General features: G+C 33.0%; 2 protein-coding genes across 4 annotated transcripts; one reads left to right on the top strand and one right to left on the bottom strand.

Moving 5' to 3' along the window:
• Positions 1-471: 471 nt before the first annotated feature.
• Positions 472-14,297, bottom strand: LOC126966611 (uncharacterized). 3 transcript variants are annotated; one of them, XM_050810773.1, is made up of 8 exons: positions 14,006-14,297; positions 13,799-13,873; positions 12,944-13,056; positions 12,431-12,598; positions 7,862-7,978; positions 5,738-5,788; positions 4,845-4,925; positions 472-628 (listed from the first exon to the last, which is right to left on the bottom strand). In XM_050810773.1, exons 1-8 carry the CDS (start codon positions 14,166-14,168, stop codon positions 545-547), a joined length of 852 nt encoding a protein of 283 aa, XP_050666730.1. In that variant the 5' UTR covers positions 14,169-14,297; the 3' UTR covers positions 472-544. The 3 variants fall into 3 exon arrangements, with proteins under 3 accessions (XP_050666730.1, XP_050666731.1, XP_050666732.1); XM_050810774.1 differs by having other exon boundaries at positions 472-625; XM_050810775.1 differs by lacking the exon at positions 472-628 and adding an exon at positions 3,270-3,390 and having other exon boundaries at positions 14,006-14,296.
• Positions 14,298-14,541: 244 nt separating this feature from the next.
• On the top strand, positions 14,542-17,370 carry LOC126966581 (uncharacterized). Its single transcript, XM_050810717.1, has 5 exons — positions 14,542-14,793; positions 15,013-15,134; positions 15,212-15,269; positions 15,339-16,991; positions 17,167-17,370. The coding sequence occupies exons 1-5, from the start codon at positions 14,673-14,675 to the stop codon at positions 17,277-17,279; spliced, it is 2,067 nt and encodes a 688-aa protein (XP_050666674.1). The 5' UTR covers positions 14,542-14,672; the 3' UTR covers positions 17,280-17,370.
• The last annotated feature ends 1,253 nt before the right edge of the window (positions 17,371-18,623 follow it).

Below are 18,623 nucleotides of genomic sequence, written 5' to 3'. Positions count from 1 at the left end.
AATCACTTATATAATAATTATCAGGAAACCCGTACGCTTTTTTTGCGCGTCTGTTGTAACTGAACTCCTCCTAAACGGCTGGACCTATTTTAATGAAACTTTCTGTGTGTCTCCAGGTGGATTCGAGAATGGTTTAGAATTTAGATTCACAATTGAACTACCTCCTAAACGGCTGGACTGATTTTGATGATTTATTTGGGTGTTCCAGTGAATTTGAGATTGTTGAATTGAGATTCTCATTTCCGTCCGTATAATATAATTCTCCTGCTCATTTGTATGTTACTGAACTCCTTCTAACGGCTGCACCGATTTTTCAAATTTAAGATGTGTGTACAGGGCAACGCCTGACGGGTCCACTAGTATATTAAATAAAAAGTGAAATAAAAATATTTTATTCAACAATCCCTTTATTAACTTTATCTAATAAAAGTATAAAATTAAATATTAATGTTAATCAAATTAATCATGCAAATAAAATGGTAATTTAGAAAAAATAAAGTATTTAAAAACAATAATAATATCTAACAAAGTATTGGACTTTAAGCTAACAATTAAAAACTCTTTTAATCTTGTTCTGAACGTTCACGAAAGTTCCTTTCAAGCACACGAAAAATTTATCTCCGGTCTCCTGAAATCAATGAAATTATTATTCGATGCCACTTTGACATTTCGATGTCCTCGAATTCGAATTCCTTAGTAACGTATCAATTTCCAATACAAGTACACATATATCTATAGGGCAACATTTATTCCACATCTCACAAAAAAATTGTAACTAAAAGTTCCACATCTTAAAACTGTTAAGTGTGACACATGAGCGAAAAACGAATGTTTTCAAGTAAAAGGAGAGCGGATTTGCGTGGATGCAGCGTGTTTCGGAGAAGGTTTAAGTGTATGATAAGAACATGTTGGTGACTACGTGACTACTTACCCGGAACCCATATTGTTTGAATTAGAAATATGCCTATATTATATTCGCAATACAATTAATTGAGTCAATGACATTTCATTGCATATGGCAAATCAACGTTTGCCGGGTTAGCAGAGTGGCGGATTATGCTTATTGCCGCCATAGGCCCTGTCTGATATGCCGCCCTTTTTGAACAACAAAATTCTATATATTTTGGTTCACAATTGTTATTAAAATATAGCATTTATACGACTCATATTGCGAAGCATTAGAGAGTGTTCTTTATTTTACGCAAATATAATTATTAAATAATATAAAAAAAATATTAAACTCTAGCTAGCATAACAAATAATAATAAGCATTTTTTTTTAAATTATTATGTATTGCTCAATTTGTAATTTATTTTGTACACTTTATTATGTATTGCTCAATTTGTAATTTATTTTGTACACTTTATTATGTATTGCTCAATTTGTAATTTATTTTGTACACTTTATTATGTATTGCTCAATTTGTAATTTATTTTGTACACTTTATTACGTATTGCTCAATTTGTAATTTATTTTGTACACTTTATTATGTATTGCTCAATTTGTAATTTATTTTGTACACTTTATTATGTATTGCTCAATTTGTAATTTATTTTGTACACTTTATTATGTATTGCTCAATTTGTAATTTATTTTGTACACTTTATTATGTATTGCTCAATTTGTAATTTATTTTGTACACTTTATTATGTATTGCTCAATTTGTAATTTATTTTGTACACTTTATTACGTATTGCTCTTCTTCCTGGCTTTTGTCCTAGCAAAAGCATCAACTATGTCATTGTAATCAATTTCTTGAACTACATAGTTGAGCTTCAACTTTGGCATGACTATCTTATGCCAAAGCATTAAGACTAATCTTGGCCCATACTTGCGCGTAATTATGATTTAAGCCTTTTCAAATTGGAAAAAGATCTTTCTTCTGAACAATTGGTACAGGGAATACTAAAAAAAATACGCAGAGCAATGTCTACATTCGGTTAAACATCTCGAAGATTTCGAGAATGCAATACATTGTATATTTCTTGTGCGTAGCGTACATCTTCCGTATTTGCTACGGATTCATTGGTTATATGGTTTGGTTATGGATTAACTAATTTATTCGCAAAATTTTTAAATTCGATCGTACCTATGTGAGATAAATTATCAAAAAAAATAAAGTTTTGGTAGCACATCTCACCTATAACTATGTATGTAGTTACAAACCTATCTTGGATGACACCGACTCCAAAAATTACAATAATCGTAACTAGAAATAGATTGTATAAAAATACGCAATTATTTTAATACTTTTTAGTGCATATTATGTGTATTGTTTTGGAATAGTGTTTTTGAAGTCGGTTGTTTTTTTGTTAATATTTTTTTCATTTTTTGATTTTTAGTGATTTCGAAGTACACTAACTAAGAATTTGTCTAAATATGTGTAGATATACTAGATTTTTCAATGCAGCAATCAACGTAAGCGCTTTATTGAAGAGTTCCGTTACATTGCCATGGATTCCGTAATCAGAACCTAACCAAACTCTCACCAAACTATCTTTGTAGTATATCCTTTCCAATAAAAGAAGAATCATCGAAATCGGTTGGCGCGATATTGAGTAAGTAAGTGAGTGGCGCGTAAATTTATCATCCACTTTGCTATACGTATGTGTAGAAAATTTAAGACTTTTATGGTTTTCTCATGGATGCCATTGTCAGATCTGGACCAAGCACCAGCTTTCAAATAAAAAAAGAAGTCAAAATCGGTTCACCCAGTCGAAAGTTTTGAGGTAACAAACATAAAAAAAATAAAAAACATACCGAAGAATTGAGAACCTCCTCCTTTTTTGAAGTCGGTTAATAACATTGCAAACTATGACCAAAATTGCCGTTTCTATGACAAAGATCTGGAAACCGGTTGACTCTGCAGGTCATCCATTCAACTTCCCGCTATTTTTGAGCTCAAAGCGCTCAAAAATATCCCTCAAAGTTATTGGGTTCTTCGAGCTCAAAGGAACAATTTTCCTGTATATACATACATACATACATACATATATATATATATATATATATTTATGTGTGTGTAAGAGTAATCTCATCAAAGATACAAAAGTGTAAAGTTAATTAATTAATTCAAAAGAAGCTTATCAATTTGATTGTTTCTTTTTAATAACCTTATTCGATAATTAGACTATAATTGATTCCATCAAAATATAAATAATGCACCCTCAAATTGAAAGATAATAAAAAAATGAATTTTATTATAGTCAATATAATTCATTTTAAAAAAAACAGAGGCAATTTAAAAATACATTTTTGGTATATTTTTTCGGCTCTTAAATTTTAACTTTCTGAAAATTTTGCCGCCCTCCAATTCGTGCCGCCCTAGGCCCGGGCTTCACGGGCAAATGCGTTAATCCATCACTGGTTAGCACGTATTCGAAATTGGAACTGGAAACAACATCTTGCTAAATTTAAAATTTTGTAGTTAGTTTTTAGTAATTTAGTACTAGTAGTATTTAAAAATAGTATAGCCAAAGCGATATTATATTCTATTTTATACATACGAATGTACTTTTCCCAGACCTATTAGTAATGATATCAGTTAAGAAACTCTCCTATGTATTGCTTCTTATTACTAACTGGCTAGTAATCTTGCGTGAAAACAATGAATATGTCAATTAAGCCATAGCTTGCTATTGTGTCTGCCAATATACCTTTTGGTGTAATTATATTAGTTTTATTCGAACAAGCAACCGATCTAAAAGGTAGAACTCTTAATAAATATATGAAACTGCAAAATTTTTTCACCAAGGACAATATTATCCGAATCGTAACAACGGTCTACGACGTAGTTTACTGAAATTATTTTCTCTAGTCTCAGAGCGGGAATTCTTACTGCAGCAGTGGCTGTGTTTTAATTGACATCAAAAGATATTCCAACGGCATCAATTTGGATAAATTAATGCCTTTTTATGCCTTTTCAAATATAATCCCCGTCACACTCTCCAAATATTTTGCGGCAGAAAAAAAACACATACTCGAGCTAGCACCCAGTCCTATTACTACTATTAGTTGAGTTAATTATGTGTTAAGAAATAAGCATTATCAATGTATATGGTGTTAGAAAAACTTGTTTTTATGAAAATAAGGTACTCCATCTTAAATTGTGTATTCGAGTGTTTAACTCTCATAAATCGCCTCTACGCCCACTTTTTTATTTGATCGTGGACTCAGGTCGACCGTTTGTAAAAACCATAATTTTATTTGACCCACCAAGCATTATCAATCTATATAGTGTTAGAAAGACTTTTTTTAATGAAATAATAATGGTACGAGTAATTGATACGCCTAACCTATTACAATGCAGTGCCGCTCAGAATTCTTGAAAAGACCAAAAATTCTGAGCGGCACTACAATAATTGCGCTCGTCTCCTTGAGACATAAGATGTTCAGTCTCATTTGCCCAGTAATTTCACTAGCTAAGGCGCCTTTCAGACCGAAAATAATATTTAGACATTACTGTTTCATGGCAGAAATAGGCGCCGTTGTGGTACCCATAATCTAGCCGGCATCCTGTGCATAGGAGCCTCCAACTGGTGGAACTAGATCCAAAGCATTTAATTCCTATTATATTGTGAGCTTGTTTTAAGAGAGTATTAGAGTTCTTTGATTAACGCGAGTGTTACACATTTAAATAAACCACTTTTGAAGGATTAAAACGCATGTAATTGTAACTGTTTTTTAAATTAGATTTTTGCGTAAATGTTTCATTTTTATTATTATTTTAGTTAATCCGATGTTTCACGACCTGTCGATCACGTTTCAGTCCACGCGTTTTAATCCTTTATAAGTGTTTTATTTAATCGTTTTAAGAGACTCTCCAATGACAGTTAATTACACACCTTAGTCTTCTCACGTCGTTTCACTTCATTTTCGGGGCCTAAATCAATATTTTGAAACAGCGATTTAGTCGAAATATTCCTCTGGAACAAATAATATTCTGTTTAGAAGGAAAAAAGCACTAAGCTCGCGTGACCATCAGGCATTTGACATTAGACAGATATTTAGAAATAGAATTAAAACTTATCCTGCCTTATTTTAGTAACTAGAAAATCATTATAATAATTATAAAAATTAGAGCATAAATGGAATTTTGAATGAAAATTTATGAAAATAATCATAATCAGTCTGATGTTTGTTTCCAGTGAACTCCTAAACTATTGAACGGATTTTGATTGGGATTACTTCATGGAGTGCAATTTAGTCAAACTTGAGAGATAGGATAGTTTTTATTTCGATTTGGGACCCATAATTAGTTTTGTTTCCAATATTTGTTTTAAATGGACATATTTTCTATGAGAATTTATTGACGCACAGTTTGACATTTCTGCTGTGAAACAATTCCATTCAAACAACAAGGAGCATATTTTACAAAATAATTCTTGATGTTATGAAATATTATTGCCAAATTATTAAAATACAGTATTTTATTTATTATGAACAGAACAACGTCTGTCGGGTCAGCTAGTTATATATAAACGGTTCGGGTTGCTTTATCTTTATCAAGGTGGTTGATGTAAGATCTCCTACTCCATCTTAATTTGTGTATTCGATTGCTTGACTCTCATAAATCGCCTCTCTGGCCACTTTTTTATCTGATCGTGGATTTAGATCGACCTTTTGTAAAACCCATGAGTTTGTTTGACCCACAGATCTATACAGATTTTATGCAGTCAATCTGTTTACATGCTATGCATCTTCTTTATGTGAACATATTTTCTATACATGACCTTACCCTCGATATATTGATACTGATGCCTGAAGGACGGGATATGCTTGTCGATTTCTGTAAGAAAATATTTTTTGTTAATTGAATAAATAGCTAGTTATAATGTGATTGATATATACGGATACACTATGATTGCTGGACTACGGGGGATAGGGTATACAAGTCACCCACCATATAATATCGACGATTGTATTTTTATACTCCAAAACTCATTTTTAATAGGTATATAAATGGTTACAAGAACAAATTTGTTAAAACAACCATTTCATTTTTTGGGTGACATCTCTCCGCTAAATTTTAATTGCCAACGGTTATCAGCAACCAGGAAGGTGTAACGATAACGAAATTAGCTACACGCGAGTGTTACACATTTAAATAAAACACTTTTAAGGGATTTAAACACGTGTAATTGTAACTGTGTTTTTACATTATATTTTGCATAAATGTTACATTGGTCTTATTATTTTAGTTAACCCGACGTTTCGTGAACTTCCAGATCTGGACTGCTGTTTTATTTAAATGAATTAGCTTCATTTTTTTTATTAAATTTCTTATTTTTTAATAGAAACATTTAAAAAAATTGAAAAGCTATGATATATTATATACTGTTGCGAAATATAAGTACACTCGAGTGCATAGAATGTTTAATTTCTTACCCCCTTATTCATAATAGTCTGCTAACTTAAAGCATTGCTAATTCTCACTCCGTCTTCTTCTATTGACCTAAGTCAGAATGAGAAAAAACACTCCTAAGCGGCTGTTTAAAGTTAGCGGACCATTATGAATAAGGGGGTTAGTGTTTGCGGTCATTATTTTTTTAGATTATGTAGAGCATGGCTATGATACATAGATTGATTAACAATTTTCATTGCCTGCCATCGCCTTCCTAATTAGCTCAGGTGCTAATATACCTAAGTGGTCGCTCCTCACTTTTTTTTTCATTCGAAAAGGAGGACAAACGAACATACCCTGTCACCTGATGTTAACTGATCACCGCCACCCACATGCTATTGCAACACCAGAGGAATATCTTAATAATATAATATCTTAGCTTAACGGCACACGGGTGACATAATAGTTTTTAATAGTTTAATATTTTTGTAGTTTCGGTGGCCATTTGTCATCTAATATCATATGATACTTTCTGTGTACAAATCCTTGTTATATTCTATTGTATTTATGTATAATCTATACATATAATTAAAATTGGAGTGCCTGTTTGTAATATTGAAATAACCGTTTCTTACTACATGTAAATATTTATGGTACATGCACCAAAATATTTTTTTTTACAATTTTTGTATGTCTGTCCGTCTGTTTATTCCGGCTAATCTTTGAAATACCTCGACCTATTTCGACGGGACTTTTACTGGCAGGTAGCAGATGTAGTAAGGAGTAACTTAGGCTACGTTTATTTTAGATAAATTCTTTTATTTTAGAAAAATATAGTAATGTTGCAATGTCTAAGAAACGGTCTAACTCTAAAAATAATTTATAAATTTAAATATGGCAAAACAACGTTTGCCGGGTCAGCTAGTATACCTATAATATGTAAGGAGTTCCCTCAAATACTCATAGATTCAATCATAAGCTCTTCGTTTATACCGAAAATATTGTCGAAAGCGTTTAATGAAAAATAAATTTTCCATGCCGAACCATAATTGATGGCGCTTGAGGTTACAAACATAAAAAAAACGTGTGCGTCTTGGGACGAAGTTATAACTTAAATGAAATTGTTTAACTTGAGTAAAGCTTAGGTTATTACTTAAATTTTATGTAAGTAAAATAATATGATAATGTAAAGAAAGGTTATTTATTAATAAAAATCTTTAATTGAATATAAAATTTATTTTATTAGTTACAATTCTTGAATATTTTCATTGGAATTTTGTATATTGCATTATTACCATAATTATTAAATCCTATAAAAGTAACGATTGGTTAGAGTGAGAGAGAAGGAGCCTGCCTACCGCTGCTGTTGACGTTAGAGAGGGAAGCCAGGCAGACTGGCCCCGTAAAGTTATCACTTTAAAAAGATCAAAAAACACAAGAATATTCACCTCATTTTAAAATCGATTTAATATTGCACTCTCGGTTTAATATAGCTATGTACAAATAAATGTAAAATACCTTAGGCATGTGTATCGTGATTCCCGACGGCCCTTCGAACGGCAATCCGGGTCTGTAGCACGGGCCGACTGATGCTCTTCTCTCCAGGATCCAAGCTTGACTCTTGCCATCTATATCCTAATTCGATATCAATATACCTCAATTAAAGTCTGCATTCAAAAAAAATATAATCACTAAAGTGTTAGCTTGAAGCTTGACATTAAGAAAATTTATTGAATTAGGCTTTAGGAAATCCATAATTATCAACATGCTATCAGTTTTCTTTAGTGTGCCCTCTTCGCTTGAATTGGCGCACTATGAGTGGTCGGCAGTTGTGACGTATTACCCCCCGAAGAGATAAGTAGCAATGGTGAAGAGACCAAATTTTGTTTGTTAATTAAACAATATATAAATATGTAATTTCTGTGTTTTATTATTTCTAATTAATGTAACACATTTAGGCGGAATCCTTTTTCACAGGTCTGTAACAACATTAAAACTAAGAATTATTGATGTTTCCGAGTGAGTGACCGGTGTCAATTTAATGTTTCGCATCACAAATCATTCATTCAATCTCGTGCCAGTATTTGGCGAGTTAGCATCTCCTTACAATGCCTCGTGTAGAGGCGAAACACCAGTTGAATTGATTAAAGGCAAATCGTAGCTTAACATTATTTCAAATCACATGCCATGAGATCCTAGCCATGAAGCCGATGTTGTTCCTTCGATATTAAGCTGCATCGTCCTTTTTAATTTTTGTTAATATAAGCTTAGAATAAAGACGAAGAAAGTGTATAAGGCCACTGTGAATGAAAATGTTGAAGGGGGTAGACCTAGGCGGACGTTTCGAGATCAAATCAGGGACGTCTTGAAAAAAGGCCAGGTCAAGAGTGCCCTAAACCGAAGAGCATGTATGAAAGGAATAATGAAAGTGGACGAAACGAAACAAGTATGTAAGGATCGTTGCAAGTGGAAAGAAGTGGTCTCTGCCTACCCCTACGGGAAAGAGGCGTGATTGTATGTATGTATATTTAAGATCTAGACATACCCTATTCCTACTACTATAATTTATTTAAGTTTAGGTTACAAGGTTTAGGTTTAGGAATAGATGTTATTCCTAAGAAAAAAAATTGAGCCCATATACATTGAATAATTTAAGGTATTATTTTATACACTTGTACTAACTGTTACCTGCCCAAGTGACCACCATACAAACTCCATACTTGTTAATCGTTTATAACTGTATTGGAGACATGTACCTACAGAGGATCTTTCAGCTTTTATGAATTAAAGAGAATCTGGCCGTGTCGGGGGCTCTTGGACTATTTGTTATTCTCATTGATGCTATTTTAACCAGTCCTTTTTCCAGTTTTTACTGTAAATATTTGTTATATACCCGTCAAATGATGCCATGCCACGGCGGTCGTTGAAATAATGCCATATTTTAGAAGTTAGCTACGACCTGTTATAGTTAATAGATCATTGTATTCACGACCATCAAGTTCACGAAGCATCCTTTCACAAACAATGAATTCAAAATCAAAATCATTACTATTATTACAAAAATAGATAACAGTTGCATGCTATCATGACATCGACTGAAAATAAATTTGTTTCTAATCTTGCGGTAGCTTTGAATAATCTAGTTTATTACTGCTCGAGAAAGTAATTAGTTGCATACGAATATAATATCTATCTGTATATAAAAGTAATACAGCGCTTAATATAGGATTGGTTACAGCGCTCCCTACCGTTATATAGGTTTGGTTACAACGCTCCCTTGCGTTGAGTGGCCGAACATGTTGCTTAGTGCACGAATTGGATTGTCAGATGGAAAAAATATATCTTAGATTGATATTAATATTTAAAATTATGCTATATTATTATTAATGAACTCTACATATATGAGTGTGTTAAGACTTAACATTGAACAATAATAAAAATTGTTTTCGGCACAAAATTGTTTTTGTGTCCCTACTGCAAATTCATTTTAATAGACATTAGTTCCCATTCGAAAGAAGTTTAAGGACACTATCAATTGTTTTACCATTTAACGATAATAATATAACAATTTCTAAATATGTTTGTAAATTACATTTTTATGTAATTAATGTAACACTTAATTAGGACTGAAAGCGCCCGTTGAGTGAAACGCTGGTGGTTGCACAGTATGAAAGCCACGACACGAATTAGTTTAGTGGTTAAGTAGTTTAGTTGTTTTTACCACAAGAGGTCGTAAGTGTTATTGTAAAAGCCATATCTATATTTGTTACTCCACCGCGTTCTGAGCTCTATTTTCGCGTTACAAGGTGTTTTAAGTCTTTGCACCTAAAATATTATATTTAAGAATTGTAGCCTTTAACAATTGCAATTGCTTTCAATATACTATGACTTACGTTCTACTTCGATACTTAAGCAAGAGATTATGTCTATTATATTTATTAACATATTAAAAATGTATTATTTTATATATAGGTATAATATATAGGCAATGAAAAAGGTCTTTGTTTGAGGCTCTGTCACGCCTAAATCACTGATCGTATCGACATGAAACTACCACCATTAGACGCGAAATTCACCTAGATGGTTTATGGCTACTTATTTTTCTATTGTATTTGTAATAAGATGAATAAAATTTAATTTATTTCCTTTTAAAATTCGCCCAGCGAAGCCGCCGGGAATGGCTAGTATAGATATAAAATAACAATTCCGTTACTTCGCCCTTTCAAGGGTAAATGAACTCAAGGGTCGATAAATGGAAATGACTGATTTATTGATGGTATAAGATGGTCAAATCGAGATAGGTATAATAGCTATGGATTCTAGATTAAATTTAAATTGATATAACACGAATTGAAAATAAACTATTTATTACCAACATAAAAAGGTTCCTATTATACTGTAAATACACGTCCATTTTAACGTATTGTGCGTTTGAATGATTTTAAAGATGTAAAGACAATTATTTTTAATTTATGTACATATATATATCACACAAATATCACACGAGTTTTTAGCTGGCCATTCCCGATAAATTGTCACAACTTGAAACGTGAAATCGAGACAATACATACTGAAAAACTTAATATACGAGATTTACAAAAACTTAATATACGAGATTTACAAAAACTTAATTTGAGAGCACCTATTGAGAGACGATTGAATTTAATACGTATAATTAGTTTTTCTGTCAAACGCAGCCCCAATGGGACATTGTTCAAGCACTTGATAGATGTACGCGCGCAAGTCCAACTAGATGTCGCGCTAACTGATAAGAGCTCCGTTATGCCGCAACTCTTATATTCTTCTTTCTAAAAGTATTTTTACTCAGTTTCACTACGCACACTGCAAAATTTAACAATATTTAGACACTGAGTACACCCACCATACAGGTTGTCGCATTTTGTACGCCGGAAGTATTTATTGAGTAAGTATTAAATTATAAGCACTAATAAGAAATTTACAACCATTTCAAACCTTATTACCGTATGAGATATCGCATCAAACAACTGCTATATTAAACATAAACTATTACCGGTTACAAAGTTCAGAAATGGCCAGCTAAAATAACATCAAAACACATAAGCAAATTGTAGACGTATTGACATTCCGTAAATGTCTATATTCCTTGATCGAAACCTCGACCAACGATGTTGTCTTCGGAGGCAGCTTCGTATCGGACGCCACAACACAAAAATTGACGAACCGCGCGAGACACTCGAGACCCCCGCGAATCACTGCGCGGCAGCCCGCTCGCCTCTTCGTCGTAAGCCTACAACAACGATAAACCATAATATAGCATAAATGAAGGACTACATTCAAAATGTTTCAGAGAATATTAGATATTTATTGTATTTCTTTGCACAACAACTCAAGTTGATTAATGAACGAATCATTAGAATAAAAGGAATTGGAATTTATAGAAAGAGTACGTCTCATGAAAATCCAAAAAGCCCAAGCACGATAAGATATAGGTACGAATTACGATCTCATTGAGGGATTCCAATCCTGGGTTTGTTGGGAGGTCACTTATATATCTTTAAATATCCGTCACTCCTGGAATAGTTATCCTTGAATGTGTAGATTTGTGAATTGTTGAAAAATAAATATATGCACGATACCTATAAATAAATAGGATTTTCCCTAATTTTTGTCATTATAAAATTAACTTAGCATTTCACTTACGATGGACTATATAACAGGCTCTGAAAGCAATTTATTAAACTCCCAAATCTAAGTCCAAGGACTGAGTGCGGGCTGCCACGCATTATAGTAACGCAAAAGTGTCTAACAAATTTATTATTTCTAATACTACAGTACAATATTTTTAGCCTCTCGAAAAGACGAATATCTCGACAAACTGTTCCCTGCTAAATTAAATTATTTTGTCTTTAAACTAAATGTAAAATCTTAATTCTGAACCTCTTTTGACAAAATCCTTCATCGAAACTTTATACAAGTTGATAACTCCAACCCAAAAATTTTCACATCTAGACGTTTAACTTTCAGAATTTATTAATTACCTAATAGTAAATTTTTATTACTTATGTGTTCCTTCAAATTGTCCGTTATGGTACTTAAAGTTCTTACCCAATTTGCATATTTTTTATTTGGATCATTTAACTCGGTGATTTCGTCTGTTATGCTGTCCGCGTCATCATTCTTATCTGCCTCTTTTTCAGGAGCCTTAACTATAATTTTTGATTCCAATTCAATATTATCCGGTATCGGCTGGGACGATGGCGTTAGTGCAACGTTCTAAAAAATATTACTTATAAGTTAGTATTTACTCCATAAGTAATTTTATGATTTATATATAATTTTTGTTTAATTTGGAAAAGTTTAATTAATTACCAACTATATTTCCATTACACAAATGATTAATTTAATAAATTATTTTAAATATACGAGTATATCGTACATATGTTTTCAGCACCAAAGTGTACTACTATAGAATGATATTATCAGTTGTGTGTGCCCTTCCAAAAAAAATATCAATCAACAAAGAAAAGTTTTCAAAGTTCTACTACATAATTAGTTGGATGGATGACCACATTGAAATGAGAATGGAATACTACCTATAGTGGAATATGTCAAACAAACCTTTTCCTCTACGTCCATAACGATTAATGGGATCGACTCAGGAGTAGATCCTCGTTTATTCGTGTCGGGTGACGGCGTTTTAGATGTTTGTTTTACCTTTTCCGAAGACACCGCTGCAGAAAGTTAAAATTCTCTCTTTAATCCTAAACATTTAAATTTACTTAGCAAACAGACAGCGAAAGAGTCATATTTTAAAATAGTAACACAGCCTTAGTAGGTTCGACAAATAGATATGCTCCTGTCCTTCATAGATATGGGTGTTTTACTAAATGTTGTAATAATATCACAACTTTTTTCAACATACTGATGCAGGAGCCTAAACACCCTCACTCATAAAACTCATATTTGGTTTTTATTATTATTTATAAAAGGAAGGTTCATGCATTCTATACAGTTTGCCCAGTAATTGCACGTTAAATCTCAGAAGATAAACATAATAGCGGCATGGCGTGTAACATATTTATGAGATATAGTTGATAACATCTTATCGTACTTCCCTTTCTTCATCCTTTTTTAACGAACTCCAAATAAAAGGATTTTCAGTTTGTATTTTCTGTGTTTGTGATCTCAGAAGACCTCAACTTCGAGAATGTACCAATTTTGGGCTTTTTTCCATTTCTTAGTACTATACTAGTTTCAAAATTCAGATTGGTCCCATTCACTCTGAACTTTTTATTACAAGATGTTGTAAAACATTTTTGTTCAAGTTACCTTCTTCTAATAAGTGTATATTTTTTAATTATTAATGACGAATTAGTGGTATTCGTGAATCCTATAGATTTTCTCATTCTAAGCCATAACCTATTACTTATATAAACAAGTTCAATTGTAAATTTATTCTATTCAATGACTCACCATGTTCTTTTCTGGGTTTATTTTCATCAGCAGCATCTTTTTGTGTCAAATTTTTCAATTCTTCTGCAACGGCAGCTTAAAAGTGTAAATTATCCTTTTTAATATAAAAAAATTAAAATGTATATTGAATTAATCCAAATTGTCAATTACTATGAAAGCATTATATTATCAATAATGTTCAGTTTTAACCAAATTTATCATAATTACATGGCACTGCAGGAGCTTTAGAGCGCTTGTGATGAAGTTCAGAGTCATCTTGTAATTGTGTGTGTCGATGAAGCGATGGTTTGTGGCGGCTATTGCCCGTATTTTCGAGTACAACTAACGGCGAACTGTTCGCGCTGCCACTTTTCTTTTCTTGTTCCGACATTTTCTAAAAGAGGTTTAAGCATCCATACGTGTTTTCCTTTTGAACACAATATATTTACACCAATTTTCTGAAACATACAAATAGCTAAATGTCACGCTTTACAATTTTGACAAATAACATCCTTGTTTTTACATCTTCTAATTTCAAATAGGGACTGTAAGAAGTTCTAAAGCACTGCATTATAGACAATAAATAAATTTATTAATTCTAAATAAGACGCATATTAAATATAACAGATGGATATTAAATCATTAAATATTGATTTAAATTAAATAATTATCGAAGATGTCTTAGCTAATTAGTATAGAAAGTATTTTGAATAAAAATCATTTCGATCTGGAAGAAAAATGTATAAAGAAGGAACACGTCAACTTGAAAGATGTCTCTCATCACAACTGTAAATTTTTGATGTTAAGATTTCCTTTACTCATCCTTTTTTGAATTTTTTTTCGTAAAAGAAGAAGCAAATATTAACTATGTACGGGAAAAAGAAAACACTAGGGTATGGAAAATAAGCAGCCCTCATGCAAGAAATCTTTAGTACCCGACGAAAAATTGAAACGCAAAGTTTACCACGACGCTATTGCCGGACAATCAAACTGTTATAATAAACCTCTATTTTTAGGTAAGCATGGAAATAATTTAACAATGTGCACATATAGAGATTTTATTTTATATTAATTCCATTGATGCTATACAAAATACTTACTTTTGTTTGTATATGAATAGTTGGTTTTGATTTAACATATCTCACTTATTACCACTGGTTCTGTAGATACTGCAAGCGTTAAGACGATATTTAAGACACCATTTTATTTATATTCTAACTTCACACTTTTTACAGAAATAGTTCATAAAGGACCCCATAAGAATGATTCACAGAAGGTTTTAGTTTCAATAAAACCTCGAACCCCAGCAATCAAGACTCTGTACGTCGCTGAAAAGTGTAGATTTCGATCCAAAAAGGTTTCATATGATATTTTTCATACTTTTAACCAATATAACATTTGTATAATATACATTTAGCTTGATTACTCTTACAGCATTCTGTAATATCTGGCTCTCAACTGGCAATAGGAGATCATTCATCATTTACAAGCCGTGAGTAAAATATAGTTATAATTATCTATTCAATAAGAATGATTTACTAAAAAGTCTATATTATTTCAGGTATCACTCAAGATGAGTCTAGTGTAAATAATGATATCAACTGCCTTACAAAGCATAGTAATACAACAGAAGTTCAGTATAATATTAGAAACTCACTGACCAACAGTGTACAGGCAAAGACCACAATTAGTACTGGCAATTGCACTTCAGAAAACGTTTCACAAGATGTGTCAGATTACAATACCGAAATTACATTCGAAGGATATTTTGCTACTCAGCCATGCCCTAATACAAATAAACTAGAAACCGTGAATGAAAATTCTAAAGTAAATCCGTACAAAGTAAAATTAAATACAGTTATTGCAAACACATGTAATACTTCTGAAAATATAATATCACCATCAATAGAAAACCTTATTAATATTAACAGAAGAATAGATTCTCTTGAAAGAAAAATTGTTAAACAGGAAATGGTTGTTCGATCTTTGAGTCCACATGCTCTGATATCATCATCCGAAGATGATGAAAAAGCTAATAAGGCTAAGAGTCCTGTGCAACATCCAGGATCTCCTGGTTGTAGTTATGTTGAGTACAGCCATATACCAGGGACCTCCGCTTTTCAGCGATACGCTCAAGCTGCCCCACTCTCCCCAAGTAAAGCAACAACAATACAAAAAGAACATAATTCAGAACAATATGGCCGTGATTTTACTCTATACGATGGTATTACATCTCGTGGAAGAAGGCAATGTGCCTCTGTGCCATGTAAACGCGATGAAGTCCCGAAAGTAGCTGCGGAACGAGTTCATAAGATAAGACATAAACTTAACCCAGTAAGGGATTATAGATTAATGGATACTGTTCACTATCTCGCTCAGGGAGAATTTGCTCCTAGAGATGATGGCATTAAGCTGACACCGTCACGGGAAGCAGTTTTAAGTGATATTATTTGGGAAGACGTGTGTCGTACGCACTGGCCTAACACTCGTCTGGCCCGAAGGTTAGCTCATTCCGAAAGATGTGGAACAAGATCTGATTTGCAAAGGCTAATTGATAGCTTATTAAGAGAGCGTATAGCGCATGTTGAGCGACGTCGGAGACGACACTATCGAATTGTAAAACTTAACAACCGTCACGAAAATTGCCGCCCCGTAGGTAAAACTGGAGATATTATTGTGGCTAGTCACAAAAGCCGACATGAGAATGATGATAGAGATAGCCCAATTAGTGAACATACTAAACCTATCAGTCTAGAAAGACGCAACAACGAACGACGACCGTGTAAAACTAATAAGAGCCAAGAACAATTGATGTATGCGAAAACAAAACCGCGACGGAAATTTAATCCAGAACAGTGTACTGCGGGACCAAGTTATGCCAAACGACGATCCAGTCCAAAAACATCAACATGTTGTTACACATCAAAAACTGTAAATAAGAAGAATATGCATGCACAACGACACAACTGTAGCCGTTACGATACAAGTACCATAAGTGGCAGTAGTGTAACCACAGGAAAAGTTCACCCAAAGCATCCTCGCCTTGTCGTCAAGAAGAGCTCCGGTCGTCGGAAATATCAAGTGAAGGAGCCTAATCTTGAGCATTTTATATTACTACCTACGTTAGTAGTGCGCACACCGTCGAATATGAAAAGGCAGAAAAAATTTAATGAACTTTATCACAGGATTTTGAACGTACAAACAGAAATTAATGGTATGACAAACCATAAAATCAAACATAAAACTTTTAGATAACATTGTATAACATACATTACTTATGCTTTAGAACCATAATATAACTCGCCAGTTTTAATAATGCCATGGATCATGGCGGAGTAATCTATATATTATTATGTTCGATTGTGACTTATTATTTTTCGCTGTTTTAGATGGCGTAAGCCCCGGAAGAACTCCCAAGTCAACCATGGCGACAAAAGATATTGGTTTCAATGTAAACATAAACATATCAGACACGAGTTATGGAGAGGATGCAAAGGAATAAATGATTACATAGAGCATTTTTCACCATCTACTTACTATTTATTCAATTTTTAATGAGAAAAACTACAGCAATAAACAATTAACTAAAAGTATTTTTTTGTATTTTTATTTGCAGTAATAGTTTAGGTTGGGGGAGGCCAATGTTCTGCATTGTACGTCTTCCGGCTGATATGATGATGATGATCATATATTTTAGGGAGAGAGTTGATTTTCTTGATGTGAAATAATAAATAAATAAATAAATAAAACAGCCTTTATTATTACTAGCGACTTAATTTTTTTTTCTTATAAATAAAACTTAAATTATCTTAACTAGTAATTTGTCTCTCGACAAAGGCCTCATCTAAAGACTTCCACCTTATTCGGTCTCTGGCTTCTCTCATCCAGTCCGGTCCTGCTATTCTTTTAAAATCGTCCTCCCACCTTCTAATTTGTCTAGCTTTCCTTCGTTTCCCGTCTCTTGGATACCATTCTGTAACGGTTTTTGTCCATTTCTCTTTCTTTTCCCTCAGAATGTGTCCAGTCCATTTCCACTTTTGCTTTTGACAGAGCTTGTGTGCGTTTTTGAATTTTGTCTGATTCTTTATGTTTTCTAACGTAACTTTGTCTCGTCTCCGAACTCCAATTACGCTTCTTTCTATAGAGTTTTGGCACACTTTTACTTTTTCCGAGAGATGGTCTGTTAGAGCCCAAGTTTGACATCCATATGTTAGACATGGGAGTATACACGTGTTATAGACTTTTCTTTTTATTCCTATAGATATTACGGGGTTTTTCATGATTTCACTCAAAGACCAGTATCTTTTCCATGTATTACAAATGTGTCTGTCTATTTCTTTATTCATGTTATTTCTAGGGGTTTTTAACTGTCCTAAATAGATATATTCTGTGACATATTCTACTGTTTTATTGTTAACTACTATCGAACCAGTTGTGCCGGATGAGTTGGTCAAGATTTTCGTTTTGGACGTATTTATTTGCAAGCCGGCTTTAGCACTTTCGTTTGCAAGTTGTTGCAACATTTACTCTAGGTAGTTTACACTCTCCGAAAATAGAATGATGTCATCTGCGAATCGTAAATGGTTAAATTTTTCGCCGTTTATATTTAGGCCAAAACATTCCCACTCTAGGTTCCTGAAAATCATCTCTAGGACTGCTGTGAAGAGCTTAGGAGAAATAAGATCGCCTTGACGGACACCCCTCTCGATGCGGAACTCTTCTCCGGCTGTCTCCAGTTTGACCTGTGCAGTACTGTTCAGGTATACATTTTGGAGAAGACGAATGTACTTGTTGTTTACTCCTTGTTTTCGCAGTGCATCCCAAATGTAATCATGTTCCAGAGAAT

This window comes from Leptidea sinapis, chromosome 10 (genome assembly GCF_905404315.1).
Source record: "Leptidea sinapis chromosome 10, ilLepSina1.1, whole genome shotgun sequence".
Lineage (NCBI taxonomy): Eukaryota > Metazoa > Arthropoda > Insecta > Lepidoptera > Pieridae > Leptidea > Leptidea sinapis.
Note: the sequence above shows the minus strand (reverse complement) of the source record. Positions and strands in the feature narration are given on the sequence as shown.

Excerpts from the sequence above, each read along its gene's own strand:
- LOC126966611 (XM_050810773.1), bottom strand. The coding sequence starts at position 14,168 with ATGTCGGAACAAGAAAAGAAAAGTGGCAGCGCGAACAGTTCGCCGTTA. Across the intron at positions 13,057-13,798 it reads TAAACCCAGAAAAGAACATG|CGGTGTCTTCGGAAAAGGTA; the intron begins GTGAGTCATTGA and ends AACTTTCTGCAG. Across the intron at positions 629-4,844 it reads AACGACGTGAGAAGACTAAG|GAGACCGGAGATAAATTTTT; the intron begins GTGTGTAATTAA and ends CATTGATTTCAG.
- LOC126966581 (XM_050810717.1), top strand. The coding sequence starts at position 14,673 with ATGGAAAATAAGCAGCCCTCATGCAAGAAATCTTTAGTACCCGACGAA. Across the intron at positions 15,135-15,211 it reads GTAGATTTCGATCCAAAAAG|CATTCTGTAATATCTGGCTC; the intron begins GTTTCATATGAT and ends TTACTCTTACAG. Across the intron at positions 16,992-17,166 it reads CGTACAAACAGAAATTAATG|ATGGCGTAAGCCCCGGAAGA; the intron begins GTATGACAAACC and ends TCGCTGTTTTAG.